Source organism: Pinus tabuliformis, chromosome 7 (genome assembly GCF_031772625.1).
Source record: "Pinus tabuliformis cultivar Carrire ecotype Pingquan chromosome 7, CPIR1, whole genome shotgun sequence".
Lineage (NCBI taxonomy): Eukaryota > Viridiplantae > Streptophyta > Pinopsida > Pinales > Pinaceae > Pinus > Pinus tabuliformis.
Window position 1 is genome coordinate 592723039 of NC_142293.1, and position 23342 is coordinate 592746380.

General features: G+C 35.8%; 1 protein-coding gene across 3 annotated transcripts in view; it reads left to right on the top strand.

Moving 5' to 3' along the window:
• Positions 1 to 1535: 1535 nt before the first annotated feature.
• Positions 1536 to 23342, top strand: part of SS3 (starch synthase 3) — a 549711-nt gene continuing 527904 nt past the window's right edge. The window contains exons 1-2 of one of the 3 annotated variants that reach the window (XM_089458560.1): positions 17781 to 17992; positions 18125 to 18325. In XM_089458560.1, coding sequence (XP_089314686.1) covers positions 18215 to 18325 — 111 coding nt within the window. In that variant the 5' untranslated portion in view covers positions 17781 to 17992; positions 18125 to 18214. Of the gene's footprint in view, positions 2206 to 17780; positions 17993 to 18124; positions 18326 to 23342 lie in introns of those variants that run through there. The other 2 variants (XM_089458558.1, XM_089458559.1) reach the window with 2 other exon arrangements.

The following is a 23342-nucleotide window of genomic DNA, read 5'->3' on the forward strand; positions in this document are numbered from 1 at the left end:
CATGATTTATAATTTATAATCTATATTAAATGAATTAATAATATATCTAAATATGATTAGAGAGTGTATTAAAGGGGTAAATATAAAAAGGGAAAAAAAATAAAGAAAAAACAAAAGGAGGCGATAGAGGGGGTGAGGGGCTAAGGTGAGAGAAAAATTATAGAGTACATTGATGGTTAATTGGTTTCCATGAGTGACTAAGTTTATATCCATCTTCCCTCTTGAAGTTATTGAGGTGTTTTTTGATCTCTAAAGATTTCTTGATAATTCTAGTATTATGAAAAGGGATTTAAGCAAAGATTTGTAATTGGTCAAAACAAATAAAGTGCTTGGTGTTGAAGAAGTGTTCAACTATGGTGAATTTGGTTACCCGGTGATGGTTGTTATTTGCAATGTGCTCATTAAGGCCAGTGATGGTTGTTATTTGCAATGTGCTCATTAAGGCCAATGATGGTTGTTATTTGCAATGTGCTCGTTAAGGCGAGTTGTGATCGTTGATCCTGTTTGGCCAATGTAAGACTTTCCTTATGAACAAGGAATTTAGTCCACATATGATCCTTGCATGTGATGAGACTTATCTTTGGCTAGCCACAATAATTGTCTAAGAGTTTTATGGGGTTTGAATACGATGGTTGTTATTTGCAATGTGCTCATTAAGGCGAGTTGTGATTGTCGATCCTGTTTGGCCAATGTAAGACTTTCCTTATGAACAATGAATTTAGTCGACATAGGATCCTTGCATAGGACGAGACTTATCTTTGGCTAACCAGAATAATTGTCTAAGAGTTTTATGGGGTTTGAATACGGCCTTAATATTCTTTTTAGCCACAATCTTGGTAAGAAAATCGATGGTTCCTTTTATATAAAGAAGAAAGATCTAGACAATAAAAAGAGAGATATTAAAAAAATCTTATTAACTCCCTTCTTTTTAACAATATATTATTATTATTATTATTTTACTATTTTAATTCAATTAATATTTTAATAATAATATAATATTTTAATAATCAATGTTCTTTTTAATAACTTTTTGGTTTTCTAATCCTTTATATTATTTATTTTATTAAATTTTATTTTATTTTAATAGTTATATTTTATTATTATTATTATTTTGTCTTCATCAATCTTTCTAATATTTTTGTGTGACAATATAAATATATGTGAAAATTTCCACTCTCCCATAAAAAAAAATGCATATTATTTATCCAACCTTTATAATATATGTTTATAATAATGGATGCACACATCAACTTTTATGATAATTATGATAATATATGTATATAATAATGTACACATATCAATATGATTGGATTGGATGTCGGGCGCTGGGAAACTTTCTCAGCGCAACCTCTCACCAATCCGTGTGAGCGGTGAAGGGCTTGAGATTTTAAGCTCAAACAAAGATAGAGAATGCCGATTGAGAGCGTCGGAATAGGGAACTTTTGGTTGATCAGTATCCGGGGAAACAAGAAAGTAGAGGTCTAAAATCACTCTATTTCAATATTTTAGGTTCGTTGGCTAAAAAAGATCGATTTCTGAATGAGCGTTATCCAATCAGAACCTTACAACGATTTAATGAACTTGCCAGCCGAGCAGCGAAAACCCAGGACGAAAGTACAGGTTCAAATCCCGAGATTGCAATATCTGATCCGAATCAGGAGGCACAGTAAGGGCCTTCACGTTTAAGAAGGTGCACTGGAAGTCGGAGGTCCATGGGGGAGAAAATAGATTGAATACGACAATTTCATTCTCGAGAAGCGTCTTACGATTGGCAGGATCCAAGTCGAGACAAAGAGACGAAACTCATTTCGCGTAACGACGCGTCTTCTCCCAGTTCGCTCGCGTGGTCGAAAGCAGTCGGTGTAGAACCTAGAATAGCTCCATCCCAACCCTGAATGCAATGCAATAAAATATTTGAGTAATGAAGCCTAATTGCGGTTGATTGATTCGAAATTTCGACAGATCTCTAATGCTGCCTTGCACACCCACTCGTAATTTTCTAAACGATTTTTCTAAGACATTTTTTAATGTATGCTCAGTCTCTTCCCACTGTTGTAGCGATATCTGTGAACCCTACCAGCGAGTTGCTGTGAAAGGATGGCGAATTCTTCAGCCTTGATATGCCCGCAGAAAACAAATTTATTCAGAAACAGCGCAATTCCACCTGCAACTAAATTTTACGCTTCCTTCGCCCCGTTTCATGAGGTTTTTAGCTTTAACCTTGATATCCTGTTTTTATGTTAAATTAGATGAAATTATAATGTCTCAGACTTTTGTACTTTTGAGATTAAAGACTTATTTTTGGGAGAGATTTTAGTGCATATGTATGCAAGTTCTCTGTTGATCTTGTCCCGGATTTCTGTTTTTCGTTTGCCTTTAAAGTTTAAAGCTCTGAGCTAGCGAGACAAATTCGGAAAATGAATAAGGTTTGGGTAGATTTTAGTATATTTACAAGTTTCGGATTTCTATTCCCTTTCGCGTTTAAAAATTAATGTTCATGTGTGCGAGGCAAATTGGATTTTGCTCTGAATACCTAAAACAAAATTTCGGGAAATTTTTGGACTTGTGCCGCCCTTGTCCCGGATTTGGATTTTCTGTTTGCCTTGAAGCGGAAAGTTCGAAGCCGCAGAGATAAATTGACTTGTTTCCCGAATACTTCAAGTGAAATTTCGGGGAGATTTTGGTGTATTAATCTTTTGCCCTGGTTTTTGTCCCGTTTATCGATTTTCCCATCCGTCTTTGAAGCCTGAAATTCGAAGCGAGTGAGACATAGTCGCTTCTGCTTGAGGACTTCAAACAAAAAAGAGGAAAAAAAATTATTCATGATTTGAAGTTGCTGCTGGTGCTTACACTGTTGCAAATTTGGCCAGAGCATCGAAATTAACAATTTAAGTGCTTTGAAGCTTTAGGGATTTTACCATTCGTCTTTGAAGCCCGAAATTCGAAGCGAGTGAGACATAGTCGCTTCTGCTTGAGGACTTCAAACAAAAAAGAGGAAAAAAACCTATTCACGATTTGAAGTTTCTGCTGGTGCTTACACTGTCGCAAATGTGGCTAGAGCATCGAAACTGACAATTTAAGTGCTTTTGAAGCTTAAGGAATTTTCCCATCTGTCTTTGAAGCCTGAAATTCGAAGCGAGTGAGACATAGTCGCTTCTGCTTGAGGACTTAAAATAAAATAGAGGAAAACAAACTATTCCGGATTAGAAGTTGCTTCTCGTGCTTAGACTGTTGCAAATTTCTCTAGAGCATCGAAATTAACAATTAGCTTTGAAGCTTCAGGAATGAGCTCCAAAATTTTTGGGTTTTGTGTCTTTATATTAAAGCGGATTTTAACTTTTAGGCGCTGATTTCCTGAATCCTTAGTTTAATTACTATGTGATTCTTCAACAGCAAAAATGACAAATAAAATCACTTGCTGCAGAAATATTCGAAGACAAAAAAACTGAATTGGGAGGAAGATTCGAAACTGAGTTGGGATGAGGATTAGGAAGCCTGGAAGATTCTTGGGAATTTTCTGGAGTGTGCGAAACCGCACGCTCCACTAAAAATGCTTTGTATTGTTTTAGTTGATCTATTTCGAGATCAACTAAATCAAATTAGTTCAAAAGCTGCTCTGCGCGAACACATTGATTAAGATCATGTTTGTAGTGACTTAGGGGAGCACTCCAGGACAATATTGCATCGGGTTGTTCGAACACAATTTTTTTCATAAATGATTGTATTCTTGTGTATTTTTGTGCAGGGCTGCTCATTGAACCATTTTATAGTTTAGTACGGAGGAAATGTGTAAGATAAAAATCTAAATTATTATACAAAACAACATAGGTTGGGTTAAACAAAAATTTAAATAGCTATATAAATAAACCATTAAAAATCTATTAATACAACAAAGTTATATATAATGTAAATAAACAATTAAATAATTATTTGCATTTAGAGGTATTTGCTTCTTCTAAGTCCATGATAGATACAGAGTTAGATGAATCTAAGCTTGTTTTACAACCCAATGTAAAGGTGTTGTGTAAGCATGTAACACCTGATATCAACTTCATATATATCTATATATAGAAAAAAATGTTAAAAGAAAATATTTGAATGTTGTATAGAATAAAATATCCAATATGAGTTATGAATAAAATATTTTAATATAAAAATATATTAATAACAAAAAAAACTAGTTTAATGTACGTTGATAAAATGACTCAATACACATGTTATGTAACAACATTCAAAAATACAATTTAAACAATAAAAAATTACACATTGTTTTCTACATTCTAAAATAAATTTACACCTAAAGAAATTTGATCTTCGTGCTTAAAATGAAATCTATACTAGGTTTGTCAATCCTACATATAAGAATGATGATCTTCCTCACCCAAATTTAACCCCTACAAAAACCCAAATTTAATCTTTATAAATATTATATTAAGTTTATAGTTCAAAATTGTATATCAAATCTATAATATTTTATCTGTATTTAATATAAACATATTTTTCATTTAAAAAAATGATTTTATTTTTAATATAATATCGTAAAAGTAAAGCTACATACTTTTCTTTTAACAAAATATCTAAATAACATCTAAATTAACAAAAGTAAACTCTACTGGATTTCATGTTTGAGATGGACATAAATGGATTTCATGTTTGAGATGTACATAAGTTTGCATAACTTCATGAGTTTAAAATCCTCAAGCTCAAAAAATATACAACATCCCAATATGCCATTGAGGTCACCAATCCATAATGCTAAGCATAGAGTTAGAAATGTTCAAGGTGTCAATTAAAACTAAGAAGAAGGGAAACACTAAAGATCTTTGAAAACATAGTCACCAAAGTGTGCAAATGAAAACAAAGATTTTTAGATGCCAAAAGAAACAAAGTTTCACATATCTTGGGATGTAGAGCCTTTGTTACTAATATGAGACAACTTATATCTAGATCTTCTAAATTTATTTGTGAACATTTTCTTTTCTGGTGTTTATAGATCCAATATAGACTTTATATAGAAATAAACATAATCAAATTTTTTGATTCCCAAAACACACATTGATTAAACCCACATTCATACCATGGGACCAACATCATTAAACTAATAACAATGGCACTAAAGGGGGTGACAAAGGTTCAAGGACAAATGCCATTGAATTAAATTCCCATCACATGTTATTTGTGTGTAGGGATGGATGTGATGATGAAGAGCTTGTTGGGGAGTGAAGACAATGAAAACTCCCCATTTATCTCATGTATGCCTTTGAGATGCCTAATCCCCCTATATTCAATAACATCACCTAATGTGTTTTAATCCATGGAAACATGAAAAAAGTCAATCTCTTCATATCCTTTGATAAATAGAATATCAGTACACAATTTGGTAGATATTTGAATTTTTAGGAGGACAATTTAGGTGAAGGGATTGGATAAAGATCATTGAACCCTCCACCACTTAAACTTTATGAACCTCTTTCATGGAATACAAAGAAAGACCTTGATAGAGCAATAATGATTCACCTCATTATTGGTTGAAGTGCCAATTTCTCAAGCAAAACCCATTTCTTGATTCCCTTCAAGGTCCATGATGACCTCGCCAACTCCTGTTGTCCCATTCAACTCTATTTATTATTTGGAAGCTACATTGTAAGTATATTTTTGAGAATATTGTTAACTTTATTTCTTCATTCCTTTTATCTTAATAGGAAGAATACTTTTTAAATTATTGACCAAAGATTTTCTCTCGAGTAGAATTATATTTTATATCATTTTTTAACTATGGACTTTTCTTAGTAAACCTGTGCCAGCGACCTCGAGATTTGAGCCACTTTTCTATCCCAGAATCCCAGCCTCTACCCAGAACTTGCTACAACCTTCAGAATCCATCAAAGACATGATAACGATGCCGATAAATCAAAAATCAACCTCAGGACTAGGCATAAGCATCCCCAACTGGGTTTGACATTCTATCAAACACTTGGCATCAATGGAACCTACAGGTCTAGGATGCAAGACATACAATAAATGACTGAAATAACTTATGAAACACAACCAGAAGGATTGCCTCCTTCTCCATTGAACTATTATATCATCAATTAGGTCTTGCATCCATCCATTTAACAATTACAAGTAAATACATGAAATAACCATGACATGAACCAGTGATTTAACCATGCTTATAACCATCATAAACCATATAAATATCAGATATGTGACAACCATTAAATCCACATGTAAATCAATGCAAAAGTAAGAGAACTTAACTTTTATTAATCATAGGCAAATCCGACCAGGTTTGGTACTTCCACGTACCACCCAATCGCAGACATGGTTGAACCAAATCTCTCTGCCATATTCCAAGCATGAATGTGGGATCTCATAGAACAACCAATCCATGAACAACCAAGGGAATCTACAGGTTAAACCACCTCCACCCTCACCAAACCATGATCACACCAAAACCGGTGCTCCGATCACAACCAAACCAAACTTGGAATTCCATTTGGAATCCATCACTATCCTTGAGGAATTTTTCGTCTCCTTGTCTCTTAGGTGTTACTGCAATCCAATCCTGGATCACTAGGCCCTAAACCGATACCAGAGTCTCAGGCTTTACCTCAATCCAAACTCGGATCACTAGGCCCTAAATCGAGACTTCTCCCTCAGGTTTTACCGTGTATCCCGCCAAAACCGGTCAAGGGATTCCTAGGCCTTTGGGAATGAAACTTGCAACCACCTTCGCCTGAGATTCTGAAATCCATCCGGCAAACCAAAGCTCAAAATCGAGATAAACATCCCAACATACCATGGCAACCGGAAAAAGGCAAGGCTAGGTTGAAAGCCACTATCATAACCCAACAAAACCTTGCCACCGACAATAAGAGAACCATACTCCAACATGCAAAGTAATTCATGTCCAAACTAGTTAGGAAATCACACATGCAAAAGGTTACCTCCAAGTATTCGTGCTGAAGCTGCTTGGTCCTGATTTCTTTTCCTTGATCCTTGCTTTCCTTCCTTTCCCTTTGCTTGTTTTTCTTTCCTTGATCCAAATCTAGAGTGCTCTAAGAAAACTCTAAGTTACCAAGAGTGAGAGGGAGAGAGAATAATGAGAGAGCTCCAAACTTGAACTGACTAAGCCTAACACTATCTAAGAAACTTGCCAGCTGATCCTCATAAGCCTTTTTATTAACGAGGCCTCTAATTTCTTCATTTTCCCATTATTTTTCTTTAATTTCCTCCTCACATGTAACGTGTGACCTTTTACCTTCCTTTTCTCCTAATTTCCTTTATTTTCATAAATAAATGTGCCAAAAATGCCTTTTTGCCTTTTAATGCCTTTGCCAATTTTCTTAGCCAAAAACACACATCCAATGATGCCCACTAGGATATCTTTGCCCAACATTCAACTTGGAATACGTGTCTCTTACCATGGTCTTATTTTTCCTTTATTAACTTTTATTACATGAACTTTTCACCAGGGTTGTTACAACCCAATATACTAAAAACTTTATAAAACATAACCAATTGACAAAACACACGTTGACTGGATGCTTCTTCCATTGTTGCTTTGTCTTGATCTCACTCTAGGTTTGCAAGTTCTATGTTATCTGCTAACTAGTGCATAGTCTCATCTACTTGTGGTCCTCAATGTTGGAGTTTATAGGTTGCACTTTATTTGAGGCTCTAGATTGGCCTCCCTTTCTCATTTAAAACATGTTACAATCAACCTCTAGGACAACTATTTTCCTCTTTTGTCGAATGAGGGTGCTCATATTTGTTGCACTCAAAAAAACTATTTGTTATTCATTTTCATGGAGTTTGATTGTGTTTGAAAAGATTGATGTTCTATTTGTGGTCTCATCTACTTGTGGTCCTCAATGTTGGAGTTTATAGGTTGCACTTTATTCGAGGCTCTAGATTGGCCTCCCTTTATCATGTTGATAACCATGTTTTAAAGCATGTTACAATCAACCTCTAGGACAACTATTTGCCTCTTTTGTTGAAAGAGAGTTCTCATAATTGTTGCACTCCAAAAGACTATTTGTTGTTCATTTTCATGGAGTTTGGTTGTGGTTGAAAAGATTGATGTTCTATTTGCTTGGATAGACTCTTCATGATTTGGTCACACCCTTCTAATCTCCTTCAATACCTTGTAGTCCATGATATGTCGGTGACAATAAAGACTATTAACCACTTGAAAGAGCTCGAATCACTGAGCTACACAAATATTATGCAAAATCCTTCATGCCACCAAATAAATTAATGAGGGCTCCAATACTTCTAACCATCAAGTGTTGGACAAGTTCACAGAGTGTAAGGTGAATAATGCTCTACCCAAATAGAAATTAGGAACACCAGTGAAACTTTAAATGAACTTAGAACACAAGACCTTCAAACCCCAAGATGCATAGAAGGCACTATAATATTCAATTGCAAAGTCAATGAGGGTTTTCCAAGGCAGGACTCTATCCAAATTTGCACTAAAATGAGTCCAAGGAATAGAGTAACTTCCAAAAAATAACAATGAAACATTAACATGGAGTCCCTTGAAGGAATCAAATTCAGGCAATATAAACTCCCTTGATCTAGAAGATGACAAGGGTTGAGGTTCACCAATTCTTAAAGACGCTTAACCATGCTCTAATACTTCGGACCAACAAGGCCTAAACAAATTCACAGAGTGCGAATAGAACAATTCTTTGCCCAAATAAAGACTAGAGGAATCAATAAAATTTGGAATGTTCTTAGAACACAATACCTCATGTCCCTTAAACACACATAAAATGTTGTATATCTCATTTTCCAAATCAAAGTTACTATCCCAAGAATCAACAATAGACAAAATTTAGACTAAATTAAAACTAAGAAACAAACCCCAAATACAACATTGAAACACTAATAGAGGACCCCTTAAAGGATTAAAAGCTAGCCAAAAAGACTCCCCTAAGCTAGAAGAAGATAGGGGAGTTCTTGAAGACGCTAAATCAAACAAACAAGCCACCACCACAAAGAGAACATACCTTGCCATGGTTCCTCGCCCACCTACAAACTAGAATCCCCATAGGCAACATAATCCAATAATCCATAGTCCCACTACGATAGGAGAAGGAATTTTATGGGAGGGCATAAATGTGCAAGTTCATGTGGACTTATGACATAAAGACTCTGGTCTCTTCTCATAACTCCCCCTATTATATAATTTGGTTGCCATGTATCCAATCATGTGATACCTTGAAGGGATACTACATTGCTTGACACCCATGCTAATGAAATTATGGAATGGGTAAATCATATTCAATACCATTAATGCTAATGACTCCCTATTATAGTAGGGTGGGATTGTCAACAAATCTATCTGCAATATGATTGTTCTCCAGTAACACTTGAAACAAAGTATACTATTGAATTCAAATGATTCTTTATGTCAGATCTAACGCTAAATCGAAAAGGTCATCACTTGCTATTATATTGGAGAATAGTTTTCCAACGATGATCTTCAAATTTCCAACCATAATTAAAGATTGAATAATATAATCATTGGCTAATTTCAAGCCTTCAACAATGTGTGTACCTTTCACCATATTATTGGAGGCTATGCCCAAGCCTTCAACAAATGAAAATTATAATGTTCCTCCATGGTCTTGATAGCCTCTCTCGCATTTGCCACTTGGAAGTACTTTTTAAGTATTAGTCAAATACTTTCTTTTAATTACAAATATAAAGAAATATAGTTTTGGAAAGTGACTTGGTATCAAAATGGTTAAGTTAATGAATGACTTTGCTAGTTTGATATCAAAGTAATATAATTATGTAACCCTAGGTATAACTATGGTAATAGAGTAAGTCCATTTTTCTCATTAGAACACACGGTTTGAAAAAAAAAAATAGTTTACATAAATTTTATTTTGCAAAAGACATGATCTTTAGTTTTTTAGTTGAATTATTTTTTTGTAATCTTATTTAGATTTTTGTGGGGTTTATAATCAAAATATTTATGGTTTCTTTTTCTTAAATTATTGTTCATCATCTTTGCCATTTGGATCATGTTTACTAATTGTGGTGTTGTAACTTTTCTATCTTGCACATGTAATCAAACATTTATTGTTTTGTCAATATGAAAAAGCTTCTCTTTAGAAGTGGATTTGAAACTACATGAGGATGGCCAAAGCCACAAGGCTTGTTTATAAAACCCCTCCTTTAAATTGTGTCTCAAAATTACCATTAATATTAATAACTGTATTAAAAGAAACAACATTAAAATCAAACTTATTTATTTTAATGACATTTAATCTAGCGTAGTTCAATCTTAAATCCAGATCTACCAAGCATCAGGAGTTGATATGGATTTAAATTGGTAGTCTTGCATTTCATAATGGATTTCCTCAAGCCTTTAAATATGATTCATCATAACAAATACCATGTCAAGAGTTGATGTAGATATAACTTAGTAGTCTTGCATTTCATAATGGATTTCCTCAAGCCTTTAAATATGATTCATCATAACAAATACTATGACCTTGTAAACCACAATCAATAAACTTGTCAAATTATTTAAACTCTTAAAATGATTTAAAATATCATTTATTATATATTTTATTTTAAATCTATAGGGTATTTAGTAGTACTATTTTGAATATTCACTTTTACTATAGCTTTATTTTATTTTTACAATTTATAATCTTTAAAATATTCTTCTTTCTAGATTTTTAATATTAAAATAAATAAATTATAAAATAAGTTTGAATTAAATGTGACGCAACGCTCAACCGATTCCAAAACGTAGCCAAGTTTTAAACACTTTTATGAGTTAAATTGATTAATAACGCCTTGTTTACAAAATTATTTGGAAAACTGCTAGAAAATAAAATCAACAAGTGGGCAGAAGAAAGAGATAACGTGCTAAAGGGAAAGCAGGTTTTAGACCTAAACATTCCACAATTGATCATGGTATAACTTTAAGGCACATCATTGAAAAAGTTTGGGGGAAAAAGGAAGAAGCCTTTTGTTGCTTTGTTGATTTCAGGAAAGCCTTTGACATGGTTCCTAGAGATAAGCTTTGGCACAAAATGGAGGAACTTGGGGTTCCTAGGCATTTGAGAGCAATTGTGCATAGGATGTATTAAGAGAGTTAAAATTATAACTTTTGTAGGCCTTTTTTAAAGTTTTAGAAGTGATATCCGGGTCCAGCAAGGTTGTCCATTGTCTCCTACCCTTTTTGGTTTATATATTGACAAGTTTGAATAGTGGCTAAATTCACAAGGCGCGAGTTTGTTATAAGGCTTATTTTGTATGCATATGACCTTATTTTGATTGCTAAATATGATCTTGGTTTGCAAGAGCACTTACTTTCCCTTGAGCAGTTTTGTAAAACAATGGGAATGCAAGTCAATATTAGCAAAACGAAAGTAGTGGTTTTCTCTAACAAAAGGAAACATAACTCTAGAAGAAGTTGCGGATTACAAATACCTCAGAATTGGTTTCAACATAAATCTAAGCTATGACGGTTGTAGAAAGAAAAGAAATTTGGGGGGTTGGAAAACATTTTATGCCTTTCAAAATAGCCTCAGAGAGGCAGAGCTATGGGACTAGAAAACCACTTAAACTCTTTTGGGTTTTTAGTGATTCCAACGATTCTCTAAGGTTGTGAACTGTGGGCCAACAATACATCTGACATGCAGTGGAAACAAATTGAGAAAATTTAGAAGCGCTTGATTACAAACAAATTCAAAATTAAGAGTACAATTCCTTATGTTATCTTGTTAAGTGAAACGAGGGTTGCTCCCATTGAAGCAATTGTTATGGTGCGAGTCATAAGGTATTAAAAAAAATGAGCAAATGGGAGAGGGAAGATGCCCTAAGGTTTCCTTTAATGACATATTGTGCGAAAGAAATAAGGCTTGGATGCAGCGAAATAACAAATGGTAAATGGGATATTTGATTGAGCATGTGTCCAAACCAATTTGATAAAATTCTAGTTACCAAACCAACAACAACAATGAAATAAAAATAAACATTAAACAAAATGGATTGTAATCTGATCGACATCCTAACTTTCATATCAATCTAAATGCGATATTGGAGCAAGATCTTCTTCCTTGGTGCGCGAAGGTTCCTTGAGCTTAAACACACACTTGATATGCTTTTCCATGTGAGCAAGTTGAGCATCCATCCTATTCAAACTTGCTTACAACTTCCACTAATTTCACTAAATAGTGTTTGAGAAGGAGATGTTGTAGTTTCTATCTTTGTGTTTCTCTTGAAGAATGCAACCCAACAGTGTCTTAATCCACCACTGGAGGGTATCCGACTGCATATATCGGTTCCGTCTTCCCCCAGTGTTACCAAGGTCAGGGAGCCAATGTGAAACCTCATCAATCAACTCTAAATTTGAATTTGCCCAATGTTCTTGAGTAACCTGCTCTTACAATTTCCGAATGTCTTTTTGGATGATAGGAGGAGTGGCCAAATTAAATGCTACTACAACTTCCTTCACTAATGTTTCCACACGCAGGTTATGTGGCCTACTCTGGCCACCCACTGTGCGACGACCACAGGTCTGAAATTGAGGCATAATACTATAGAGAAATGGAGAGGAAAACCAGAGAAAAAACAACCACAAAATTGTTATCTAAAACACCATACGACAACAGGGGCCTCAAATTCATAGCCAAATAAAACCAAAGGGGCAATGTATAATTCATGAGGTGGACCCCTAGCCACAACACAACAAACCACCATAGACAAGCTTCTAGATAAAACCCACTAACCTGACCACAAGTTATAGGCTTGACAACCCCTAAAACCCAATACAAAGTCCTACAGAAGGCGAATACCTCTAATCCCAACCGTTTGGGGGCCGAAAATGAGACTACCACTCTCGTACATAGAAAAACCTCTGTAGACAAGAGACTATGGACTGAACATAAGACATGCAACAAACAATGCACCTAATAGAGAATGGAGATAACAATTACTCGTAAGAGGAAGAGTTGACTCAAATGCAAACCACTATCACAGGAGAAAATTGCCCAAGTTGTTGTAGACACATCTAATCGATTGCCCAACATGAGCACCATATACCCAGAGGCGAGGGTCTAGGACCAACATAGTTCTGCTCCCCAACGAAAGTATGCATTTCACCATAGTAGTGCTAGACATAGCAAAACCATCAAGAGTGCAGGAGAGACAACTAGGAAGGGAGGCAACTTCCTTTCTTCTTTAGAGCCAAGCTAATCCATACGATGAATTTCCAGACTAACCATCGAAGTCGGGATGCAAGTGAATCGTTCAACATTAAGAATGCTCACAAACCAGACTAAGCTCCCTCCCAAAAACATGTCTCCAAAGGAACTCTCCAAAACATCCGCCATTAAATTGTCAACCACAAGAGAATACTTGCGCGAGTGCATGGGGGCAACCTTCCACACCATCCTTGCCTAAAACGCATGGGAGGTCAGTAGGGTGGTGGGTGCCCCCCCTCCCGGATCCCATTATCTCGATGTCCTTCCACCACCAATGACATTTAAAATTTATTTTATTTGAATAAAAATCTTAAATGTTTGTCGAATATTGTAAAAATTAATTTAACATTTTTGAAAATAGAATGTTTTTGATGAAACTTAAAAGACCTCCCAAAGCTCCTTATTGTAAACTCTAAACCTTTTCTCAATAACTTAGCAACGTTAAAGTTTTTGTTTTGTTTTTATTAAACCTTTCTTCCTTCTCCTGCTCTATGAGTTCCAACCTTTTGACTGTAATTTCAAACATTCCCATTAACACCTTGAACAACCTCTCCACTGATTACTTCCATCAATTCGAGTCGCCATCAGAAGCCTAACTCTTCATGGTAGCCATGAAACAAGATTTAAGCTCAAGCTATGAAGCCACCAAACTGGATGCGAAGGATAATAAGGAGATAGACCAATTTCCCAGGTAACCTACCTATTTAACATTTTTTCAGCGCTCCATCCCTGACGAGCCTTGAGGAAAAAAACATTAATTCTAACATTGCACGAGTTCTCAAATTGGGCGTCTCTGTCATTCTGAATGACTTCGAGCTGAGGGAATGTTTCAGAGCATTTATAATTGAGACTTTGGAGGATTTTGACTAGATCCCCGACCTCAATCGAGATTTCGCTCCCCAATTATAACAAATCCTTGCTCCTATCCATCTGTACAGATTGCATTTACAACCAAACAAGGGATGATACGTTGTGAGCTCACTACATCCTTTCAAAGAGACATGCGAAGTGATAGTACGAGAGGAGTAGAGCACTAAATGGCTGTCGACATTTAATTCCTTTATTTCAACTATCGAGTACTTCCTTTGAGGCATCAGATGACCCATTAGCACTATATCCATTAAGTATTTCATGGGATTGGGGCGAAGTTCCTTGCTCCATCTTTTGATTCTAGAGTCCTTTCCTCAAGCTCAAATCCATGCTTAGCAAGCTTATCTGCGTCATCATTTAGGGATCTAAGAATATGATGGAGGGAGATCTCATCAAATTTTTTGCGTTGCATTGCTATCCTGTGGACAATTGTAGAGGAACGAGAGTTTCTTCGTGAAGCCGCATTGGAAATTTTCCTAACGACAATCATAGATTCCATAGTAGAGTTGAGGCTTCTGTGATCCATATCAAGTTTACAAAAGATTTTTCGGCGAAGATCACATGAAACACCATTTGTCGACGCATTTCGAACCAACCAGTGTGGTTCATCGTCAGGACAAGTTGAAGAAACAGATCCAGCTTAGCAAGTTAAATAGACTGAGTAGAGCCTCCAACGGCTAACTAGACCAACGACTACTTTTGACTAATGTACCGGGATCAAAACTTTTTAATAATTTAAGGGAAATAAGTTATCCTAGGGGGACCAATCCCTTAAAATAATTTATGATAATAGTTAGTTAAAAATTATTAATAATTAATTAAAAATTATAAGTTAAATTAGTATTTAAAATAATTTATGATAATAGTTAGTTAAAAATTAATAATAAATATTTAAAAATTATAAGTTAAATTAGTATTTAAATGGAACTTAGTTAAAAACATGACCATAATTAATTAAATGCAATATATATATATATATATATATATAAAAGAAAGAAATGGTTAAAAATAAAAATAATAAAAATATGAATAAATAAATAAATGAGAAAAATATAACCTAAGTCAACTTAAAAATAACAAGAAACGAGAAAATAAAATAAGTAAAAAAAAATAAAAATAAATAAATAAATAAATAAAAATAAAAATAAATAAATTAGATAAGAAAGCAGATGAAAAAAAAAAGGAGCGGAACAATGACTAGGAAGAGAGTGCTGGGACCCAACACCGACTGATTTTCCAGCCATCTTCTCTATTGAGATTACTCGGCCTCTTTTCAATCTCCAGCGCTTCCCTAAATTTCCGATGATGGAAGTGCGAAACCTTAGCAATAACACTAGCCTCCTCAATACAAACATGATGATTGGTTTTCTCAGCATGCTCAGCTAAAGCGGAAGACTTAGTTCGCCTATGCTTAAGGTCAGCTGCATGCTCACTAATCCTTTGATTAATGGAGCGACCAGTTTCCCCAATATAGGGGGTCCCACAGGAACAGGGGATCATGTATACACCTTTCATATCTTTAGGGTCGATAGGATCCTTCGCTGATCTGAGGGACATGCGAATGGTGTTCAGGGGCCTAAAGGTCACAGGGACACTATGCATCCTGAGAATCCTACCAATCTTATCAGTAGTCCCCTGAACATACGGAAGATGGACACCTGGAACTCGTTCCTTCGGTTCCCTTTGAGACCGCGAATTCTTGGAGGCTTTAAGGAAAGCCTTCTGACCCATGTATCTACTATAACCATTCTCAACAAAGACATCAAGGAGATGGGATTTTTCTTTCTCAAAACTCTTCTTATCCGAGATCCTTAGGGCCCGAGTAGCAAGGGTATTGAGAACACACATCTTTTGAGCTGGGAAATGGTGGGAACTGGCATGAAGACACTGCTCAGTATGCATTTTCTTCCGAAAAACTTGGAGGGCGAGGGAACCATCACTATTCTTAGAAATAAGAATATTGAGGAACGGAAGGCAACCATCGACCTCCTGCTCCATAGTGAACTTAATGGCAGAGGATTGATTGTTGAGATGATTGAAGAAGAGATCAGTGAGCATGCAGCTGACCTTAAGCATAGGCGAACTAAGTCTTCCGCTTTAGCTGAGCATGCTGAGAAAACCAATCATCATGTTTGTATTGAGGAGGCTAGTGTTATTGCTAAGGTTTCGCACTTCCATCATCAGAAATTTAGGGAAGCGCTGGAGATTGAAAAGAGGCTGAGTAATCTCAATAGAGAAGATGGCTGGAAAATCAGTCGGTGTTGGGTCCCAACACTCTCTTCCTAGTCATTGTTCCGCTCCTTTTTTTTTTCATCTGCTTTCTTATCTAATTTATTTATTTTTATTTTTATTTATTTATTTATTATTATTAATTTTTTGACTTATTTTATTTTCTCGTTTCTTGTTATTTTTAAGTTGACTTAGGTTATATTTTTCTCATTTATTTATTTATTCATATTTTTATTATTTTTATTTTTAACCATTTCTTTCCTATATATATATATATTTTGGCATTTAATTAATTATGGTCATGTTTTTAACTAAATTCCATTTAAATACTAATTTAACTTATAATTTTTAAATATTTATTATTAATTTTTAACTAACTATTATCATAAATTATTTTTAAATACTAATTTAACTTATAATTTTTAATTAATTATTAATAATTTTTAACTAAATATTATCATAAATTATTTTAAGGGATTGGTCCCCCTAGGATAACTTATTTCCCTTAAATTATTAAAAAGTTTTGATCCCGGTACATTAGTCAAAAGTAGCCGTTGGTCTAGTTAGCCGTTGGAGGCTCTACTCAGTCTATTTAACTTGCTAAGCTGGATCTGTTTCTTCAACTTGTCTTGACGATGAACCACACTGGTTGGTTCGAAACGCGTCGATAAATGGTGTTTCATGTGATCTTCGCCGAAAAATCTTTTGTAAAAATCATAGATTTCCCCAAAACCTTTATTTTCTTTACCCATTGTTGATGGCGATTTCGAAACCTTTCCACAAAGCTCAAAATTCAACTTGATTGTTTGTTGTTATCCCAATCTCCAAACAAAGCTATATACTATTTATTTCTCAATGTAATAGATGACCCTCCCGCTACCACTACCCTTATAAATAGCCGTAGTCTTTAACGCGACTTTTTGAAAGTCTTTTCGACGATTTTTTCCGGTGAAAATCCGGCAGTAATTTATTGAAATCCAAGTTTGATAACTTGGATCTGCACAATGAAAGCGTCCCAGGGGTTTTCCAGGGTGCTGAATCCGAATATGTAGTTAAAAAACCATTTTAACTGCAACAAATCATGATTTCATCTCAATTTCTTCCGCCGGATTCCGTCACCGGAATCTCAAAAAGTCGCATTATAGACAACTCCTTATAAATATATATTTTTCCAAAAATATCAATTTTAAAAATAATTTATAGTTTCAAAAATTTATAATAACCACTTAAAAAATATAATAAATGAAATTAAAATAAATGTACAATATTTTATTAAAAATTTCAACACGAACATCATGTTTTTTTATTAGCGACAAAAAGCCTTAGACCCGACGTTGAATCATTCGAAGGCCTGTCAATTGACACCTCTCGGCAACGACCCCAACGTTTTAAATAAAAGCGTACAAACTTTTCCAAAACTTTCTCGCACCATGAAAGGCGCAAGTTCATATCTCCAGACTCTCATATTCGAAATCAAATACGATCCACTATTGTGGCATAGCTGCTTCATTATTTCCCGGCTCAGATCGCAAGTCAAGACGAAGAAGGCGAAGCCCCCGCTTAGTTGTATGACGCCACTACCTACCCGTCCTTTCCCTATTTGCTTGCAGGTCCAGCTCACGTGATTGTAAACAGTCAACCTATTCGATAGGGTAAATATGGAATTCCTTCAACCTACCGCTGGATGAAGTGAAATGATTAATGAAGCTAACTGCGTTTAATTAATTATTAATTCTAACATATCTCTAATGCGGCATCGCATATCCACTCGTCATTTTCCCCAGCGTATTTCTGGCGATCTGTTAGCGGATGGTTGCAGTGTTTTGTCCACTGGTGTACCCATATCTGTGAACCCTACCGACTAATGCTGTGAAATGATGGCGAATTCTTCAGCCAGGATATGTCCGCTGAACACAATTTTTTTCGGAAATGGCGCGTTTCCGGCTGCAACCAAATTCCACGTTTCCTTCGCCGCGTTTCATGAGGTTTTTTCGCTTTAACATTCGTATCCTGTTTCTTTGTTATTCGACGGAGTTACGATGCCTTAGTCTTTTGGACTTTTGAGCTTTAATTCTAGAGGAAATTTTAGTGTATGCTTGTTCTCTTCTGCTCTCGTTCCGGATTTCTGTTTTTCCGTCTGACTTTAAAGATTAAAGCTCCAAGCGAGCAAGACACATTCATTTGTACTGGAAAATCTTAATGAACGAGTTTGCATATTTTTCCGGTTTCTGTCCCTTCCTATTTACCAGATTTCAATATAAAGTGCTGATTTTCTTGAATCCTCTGGCTAATTACTAAGTGCTTCTTGAACGGGAAAAATGAAACCACTTACTCTATAAATACGCGAATATACCGATTTGCATGGATCACGAAATATGCTTGTTTTCCATGTTTCCTAGAAAACTAGACTCGACTTTTGGCAATTTTCCAACCAAACTATTTTGTATATGATTTGAGAACCTAGTTGCAGATGAAAAAATTATAATAAGTATTCTACTGACATTTTAAACAAGCTCCGCGAATTGGAGAAACCTAGAGCCAGCTCGGACCTGTCATTAGTGGTTAGTGGAGAATTTTTTTTTGCCACAGTACTGGGTAGGGGTTTGTATTAGTTATAAAAAAATGTGACTGAATTGTACAACTGGAAATTTACGAAAGGTGGACAGACTTAAGTACCATATCCTCAAATCTTCCACTTTCAAAATTCCATATAAAATGTGAATAGAATATTTAGTTAAAAAACACCGTAGCATGGAACCACATATATACTTCCGTATAAACTGGTCTAATACAAATACAAAATGGCAAAGCATCTAAAAAGCAATTAAATAAAATTTAACTAAACTCAGAAGCGGTTTCCACCTCCAAGTCCACAAGCGCAGTTGTGTCTTCTGAGGCTATAGCCACATTAGCAAATGTGACAGAATGTGTAGGTGGGTTTCCACCAACTTGCACTAGGTTAGTAGAATCATGATCCACCTAAGTTCCAAGGAGGTTAGAGGACGTGGAATCTACAGAAGCATCAATTCAAGTCGGGTGAGGACAAGCCATGAATATAGGGGGAAGATTTACGTGTGCCATTATGCGCTTCACTTAAGATTAGATAGGCACAATGGCAGAAGCCATCTCAACCTGTTTCCCTTTTTGAACTATCAATACGGCTTGGGACTCCTCTGCTCTCTCTTGTAGATTGAGAAGATTTTCTCTTGTGTTTATGGTGCACTAGTCTCAAATTATGTCGTGCTCCTTCATTTGCATTTCAAAACCCTCTTCCCATCTAGTCCATTGCAAAGTGGAGTATGCGATGTCACCGTTGGTTTCAGCTACATCCTTCTCACGTTGTTTGAAACCATTTTGTAGGCCCTTCTAATCACAAAGGTAACAGCACTGTTTCCTACAATGGCAGTCTGCCATTGTTTTAAACCACTGGCATTTTGTAGGTCCTTCAAATCACAAAGGTGACAACACCATTTCCTATAGTGGTAGTACACCATGGGAGCATGCAAATGATGGCGAGGAATACCTAGGAAGGCTACACACGCAACAACAGGTTGTGGCGCTAGTCTCTTCCCTTTCAAATGTGTAATGCCCTTTGGATCCTTCATTGCTGGTATTAAACCCACAAATAGTTAGTTCATCCCACATCCAGGATCCCTCTCTAACATCGTACCCTTCATTATGCCACTTGTGCAAAGGAATGGAGTAGTGAATGTAGGAGGGGGGGCATGTGGTGGAAGAAATAACACCCCCTCCTTTTTATGTATTTTACTTCTATAAGGTACGCCCCTTTATTGGTTTGGGCATTTGTCCCCTTGTTGAGATTTTGATACACATGAAAGCATGCTATGGAATTGAACTCTTCACTAACCTCAAGCACTCATTGGTAGAATTTGGAGATTTCAGGATTAGAAGGAAGTTTACAAGAGGTAAGTGCTCTTATAATGATCACGGAGTTGACAATCATTGTGGTGTTCTGAACTCCTTTGTTGGCTAGGATAGATTGGTCTTTGTAAACCTCTAGGGCCTTTGCCTCATTGTTTATGTTAGTGTCTAGCCCCCAAGTGAAGTCCATTTCTTTGGTTCCTTCAAGATCGAAGATGATCTTTAATGTAGATTAATTACAAACAATAAGATCAAAAATTTGTTTTGCACAAACACATTGAGTGAGATAATGTTTCAAGTGGCTTTTAGAGCACTTGGCTAAGGGTTTTGTTAACTATACTAATATAATTTTGATGAAGTCTAATCAAAATGAGAATGGGAAATAACTTGGTAAGCCTAAGAGTGGGAGCTCCTTCCTTTCAAAACCAACAAAAAATATATGCCCTAGATGCAAAATTTATTAGAAAGGCACTGTAATGTCCTCTACGAATTGAGGATGAATGAAGGGCGAAATAAGCTATCGATCCCCGTAGGCTACAATCCTTAATAAAGGGGAAAATCCCCGAAATACCCAATGTCTGGGCATTGGGCAAGGAAACACAAAATTGGGGTTTGGAGTAAAATTTACTCCATCAATTAAGAAGAGACCCCTCTTGGAAATATAGAAATACAAGAGGGTTGAATTCATTTTGGATCACCAGTGTGGATTAATTTATTTGGTTCTTGAGCATTAGCTTTGAGGGTTTTAAGACCACTTTCTTCTTGTCAATTTTGGTGTTGAAAGATTCCACCCTAGTTGACATCCATTCTATCTTTTTCCTCTGTTTTGGCACAAAAATACCGTTTAGAGAGACAACGGAGTTTTGTTTGGTCTGGCACATGAGTACCATTGGAGAGACAACGAAGATTTGTTTGTTCATGATTCTTAGTTCTGGCACAGAAACACTATTTGGGAGGCATTAAAGTTCTCTATTCCGTTTTTTTTTGTCTTAGCCACAGGAAACCCATGCCATAGAAGCAATGAGATCTGTAGTAGCCCGACTTCAACTTTAGGGTAGTGCAAAGGGATTTAGTGGTTGATTTACAGATCAATTATAGGTTCTGTGTGGTTGAGGAATTCCGATGGAAAAGGCAGCCGCAGTCTTCCTAAATTTTGTTTTGCGATTGAAGATAGGAATATCGTGAGGCAAGGGACTCGTAGTAATTTATTGCAGATTCGCAGTGGGTTTTCTTAGCATAGTGAAGCAAAAATTGTGTTTTTCTCTAGCAGAGTGATTACAAATTTCGTGGGTTCTGTAGCATCTCTCTGTGATAACTGTGTAATGCATGAAGTCTTGAAGGAAGGTCCGTGTCCCGCAACAAAGTAACAAAGGCTCTGATGGAGGCACGAAAGTAATTCTAGCAATCAGACTCAAAACCCTTCAAGTGCGTACCTCAGGGGATTTGTGTAGACATAATTTGCATAAGATTTCCTGCTTGTGGATTGGACCAGTTCTTGGTTAGGGCAATTGCTGCATTGTTGAATTAAGTAGTTTTATCACTGTTGAATAGTGATTTTTCTATTGTGTGGATTTATAACATGAAACTAGTGTGAACTATACAGTTGTATGGATCTGTTGACAATGATATTGTACTGTTGATTAATTGTGATGTGGTTGATGGGTTAAATCTATTGAATGTCCCGTTGAGTTATTACATTGTTTAGAAAGCTAGCATTATTCATTGAAGGATGTATCAATTGTATTAAACTAATGTGTCAAAAGAAGGGATTTGTTGAAATCCTAGTGTTCCCCAGAGAACCCTCAACAATATAAGGAACTCTAGTGGAAAATTGCCCTAGCACTTTACAAGTACCCAAAAATGTTTCAATACAATAGATTGTGCTTTAGCTCCCTACTTAGTGTTCTTAAAAGCCCTAGTTATTGGTGCAAAACCCTTATCAAAGTGCCAAGGATAAATTGAGAAAAATAAGTTCCAAATGAGCAAAACTATAATCTGCAAATCTCCTAAGCAAGTCAAAGTGGCGGGCCAAATGGGTAAGATTGACAATTCAACCAAGCTGTGATTGGGGCAAAATAATTTGACCTAGGTTTCACTTGTCAACATTGAGATTGATAACTAGAAAATAGAGAATAAAAATCACTAAAGAGAAAAGGTTTATTTAGCAAATGTTGGTTTCATGTGTTAATGGCAAAGTGTTTGCTTGAAGTTTTTGATTCTCAACAATCTTGTCGAATCTTGGTCAAATTCATTTAGTCCTGGCAAGTTTGGCCAACATGGACCTAGTTTTTTTGTTCTTAATTAAACTTAGCCCAATTTTTGGGCAAACCAAGTAGACTCCCAAAAGATGTAGACGAACCTATTTACGCAATAAAATAAGCATAAAATAAGATGGTGCATCAACATATGTGCGAATCAGGTGAGCACTGGACTCAAAACTACCAATCGTCATATAACAAACTCACAATGAACATAAAACTGTGCCAAAAAACCAAAGCACCTCTAGCAGGGAGTCTCCACCTATTCAAATTGTAGTCAAATCTGTTGAAAGTTGTAACTAGGTTCGGTCTTCATTATGATGTAATTTTAATCATGACATTGTATATTCTTTATAAAGAAAGAAAATGAAAGAAAAGACATTATATTTTATTTTTGGAGTATGGGTTTCATGCTCATGCTCAAGTTTGAGTCAAAAGCATGTTCTTCGTGCTTTTTGGTCTTCTAGGATAAAGAATAATATTGGTCATGTGTCATAGTCCCATTTGGACCCATTGTAATGAAGAGAAATATTTATTTTGTGAAGAAAAAGCTATGGATAAGCCCAAGACCAAGTTGGCCCAAGAGCAAGATCAAGTTGGCCTAAAGGAAGGCTATTCAACCCCTCAAGGAGGCTGTAAATACAAAGGAGCTCGACCTCATTTGGACACTCATCTCAAGCACACTCGATTTGCAATAGCAAAGAAGAAGAAGGATAACTGGGAAGACGAAAAGGATTAGAAGTCGAAGTTTGCCAAAGAATCTCTTTTATTGTCTCGCTAGGGTTTGTGAAGCTGCTAATTGCAGCAGGCCAAAATTCTGAAGCAGGCGCAGGAGGCCGAAATTGCAGGGTCGAAACTCTGT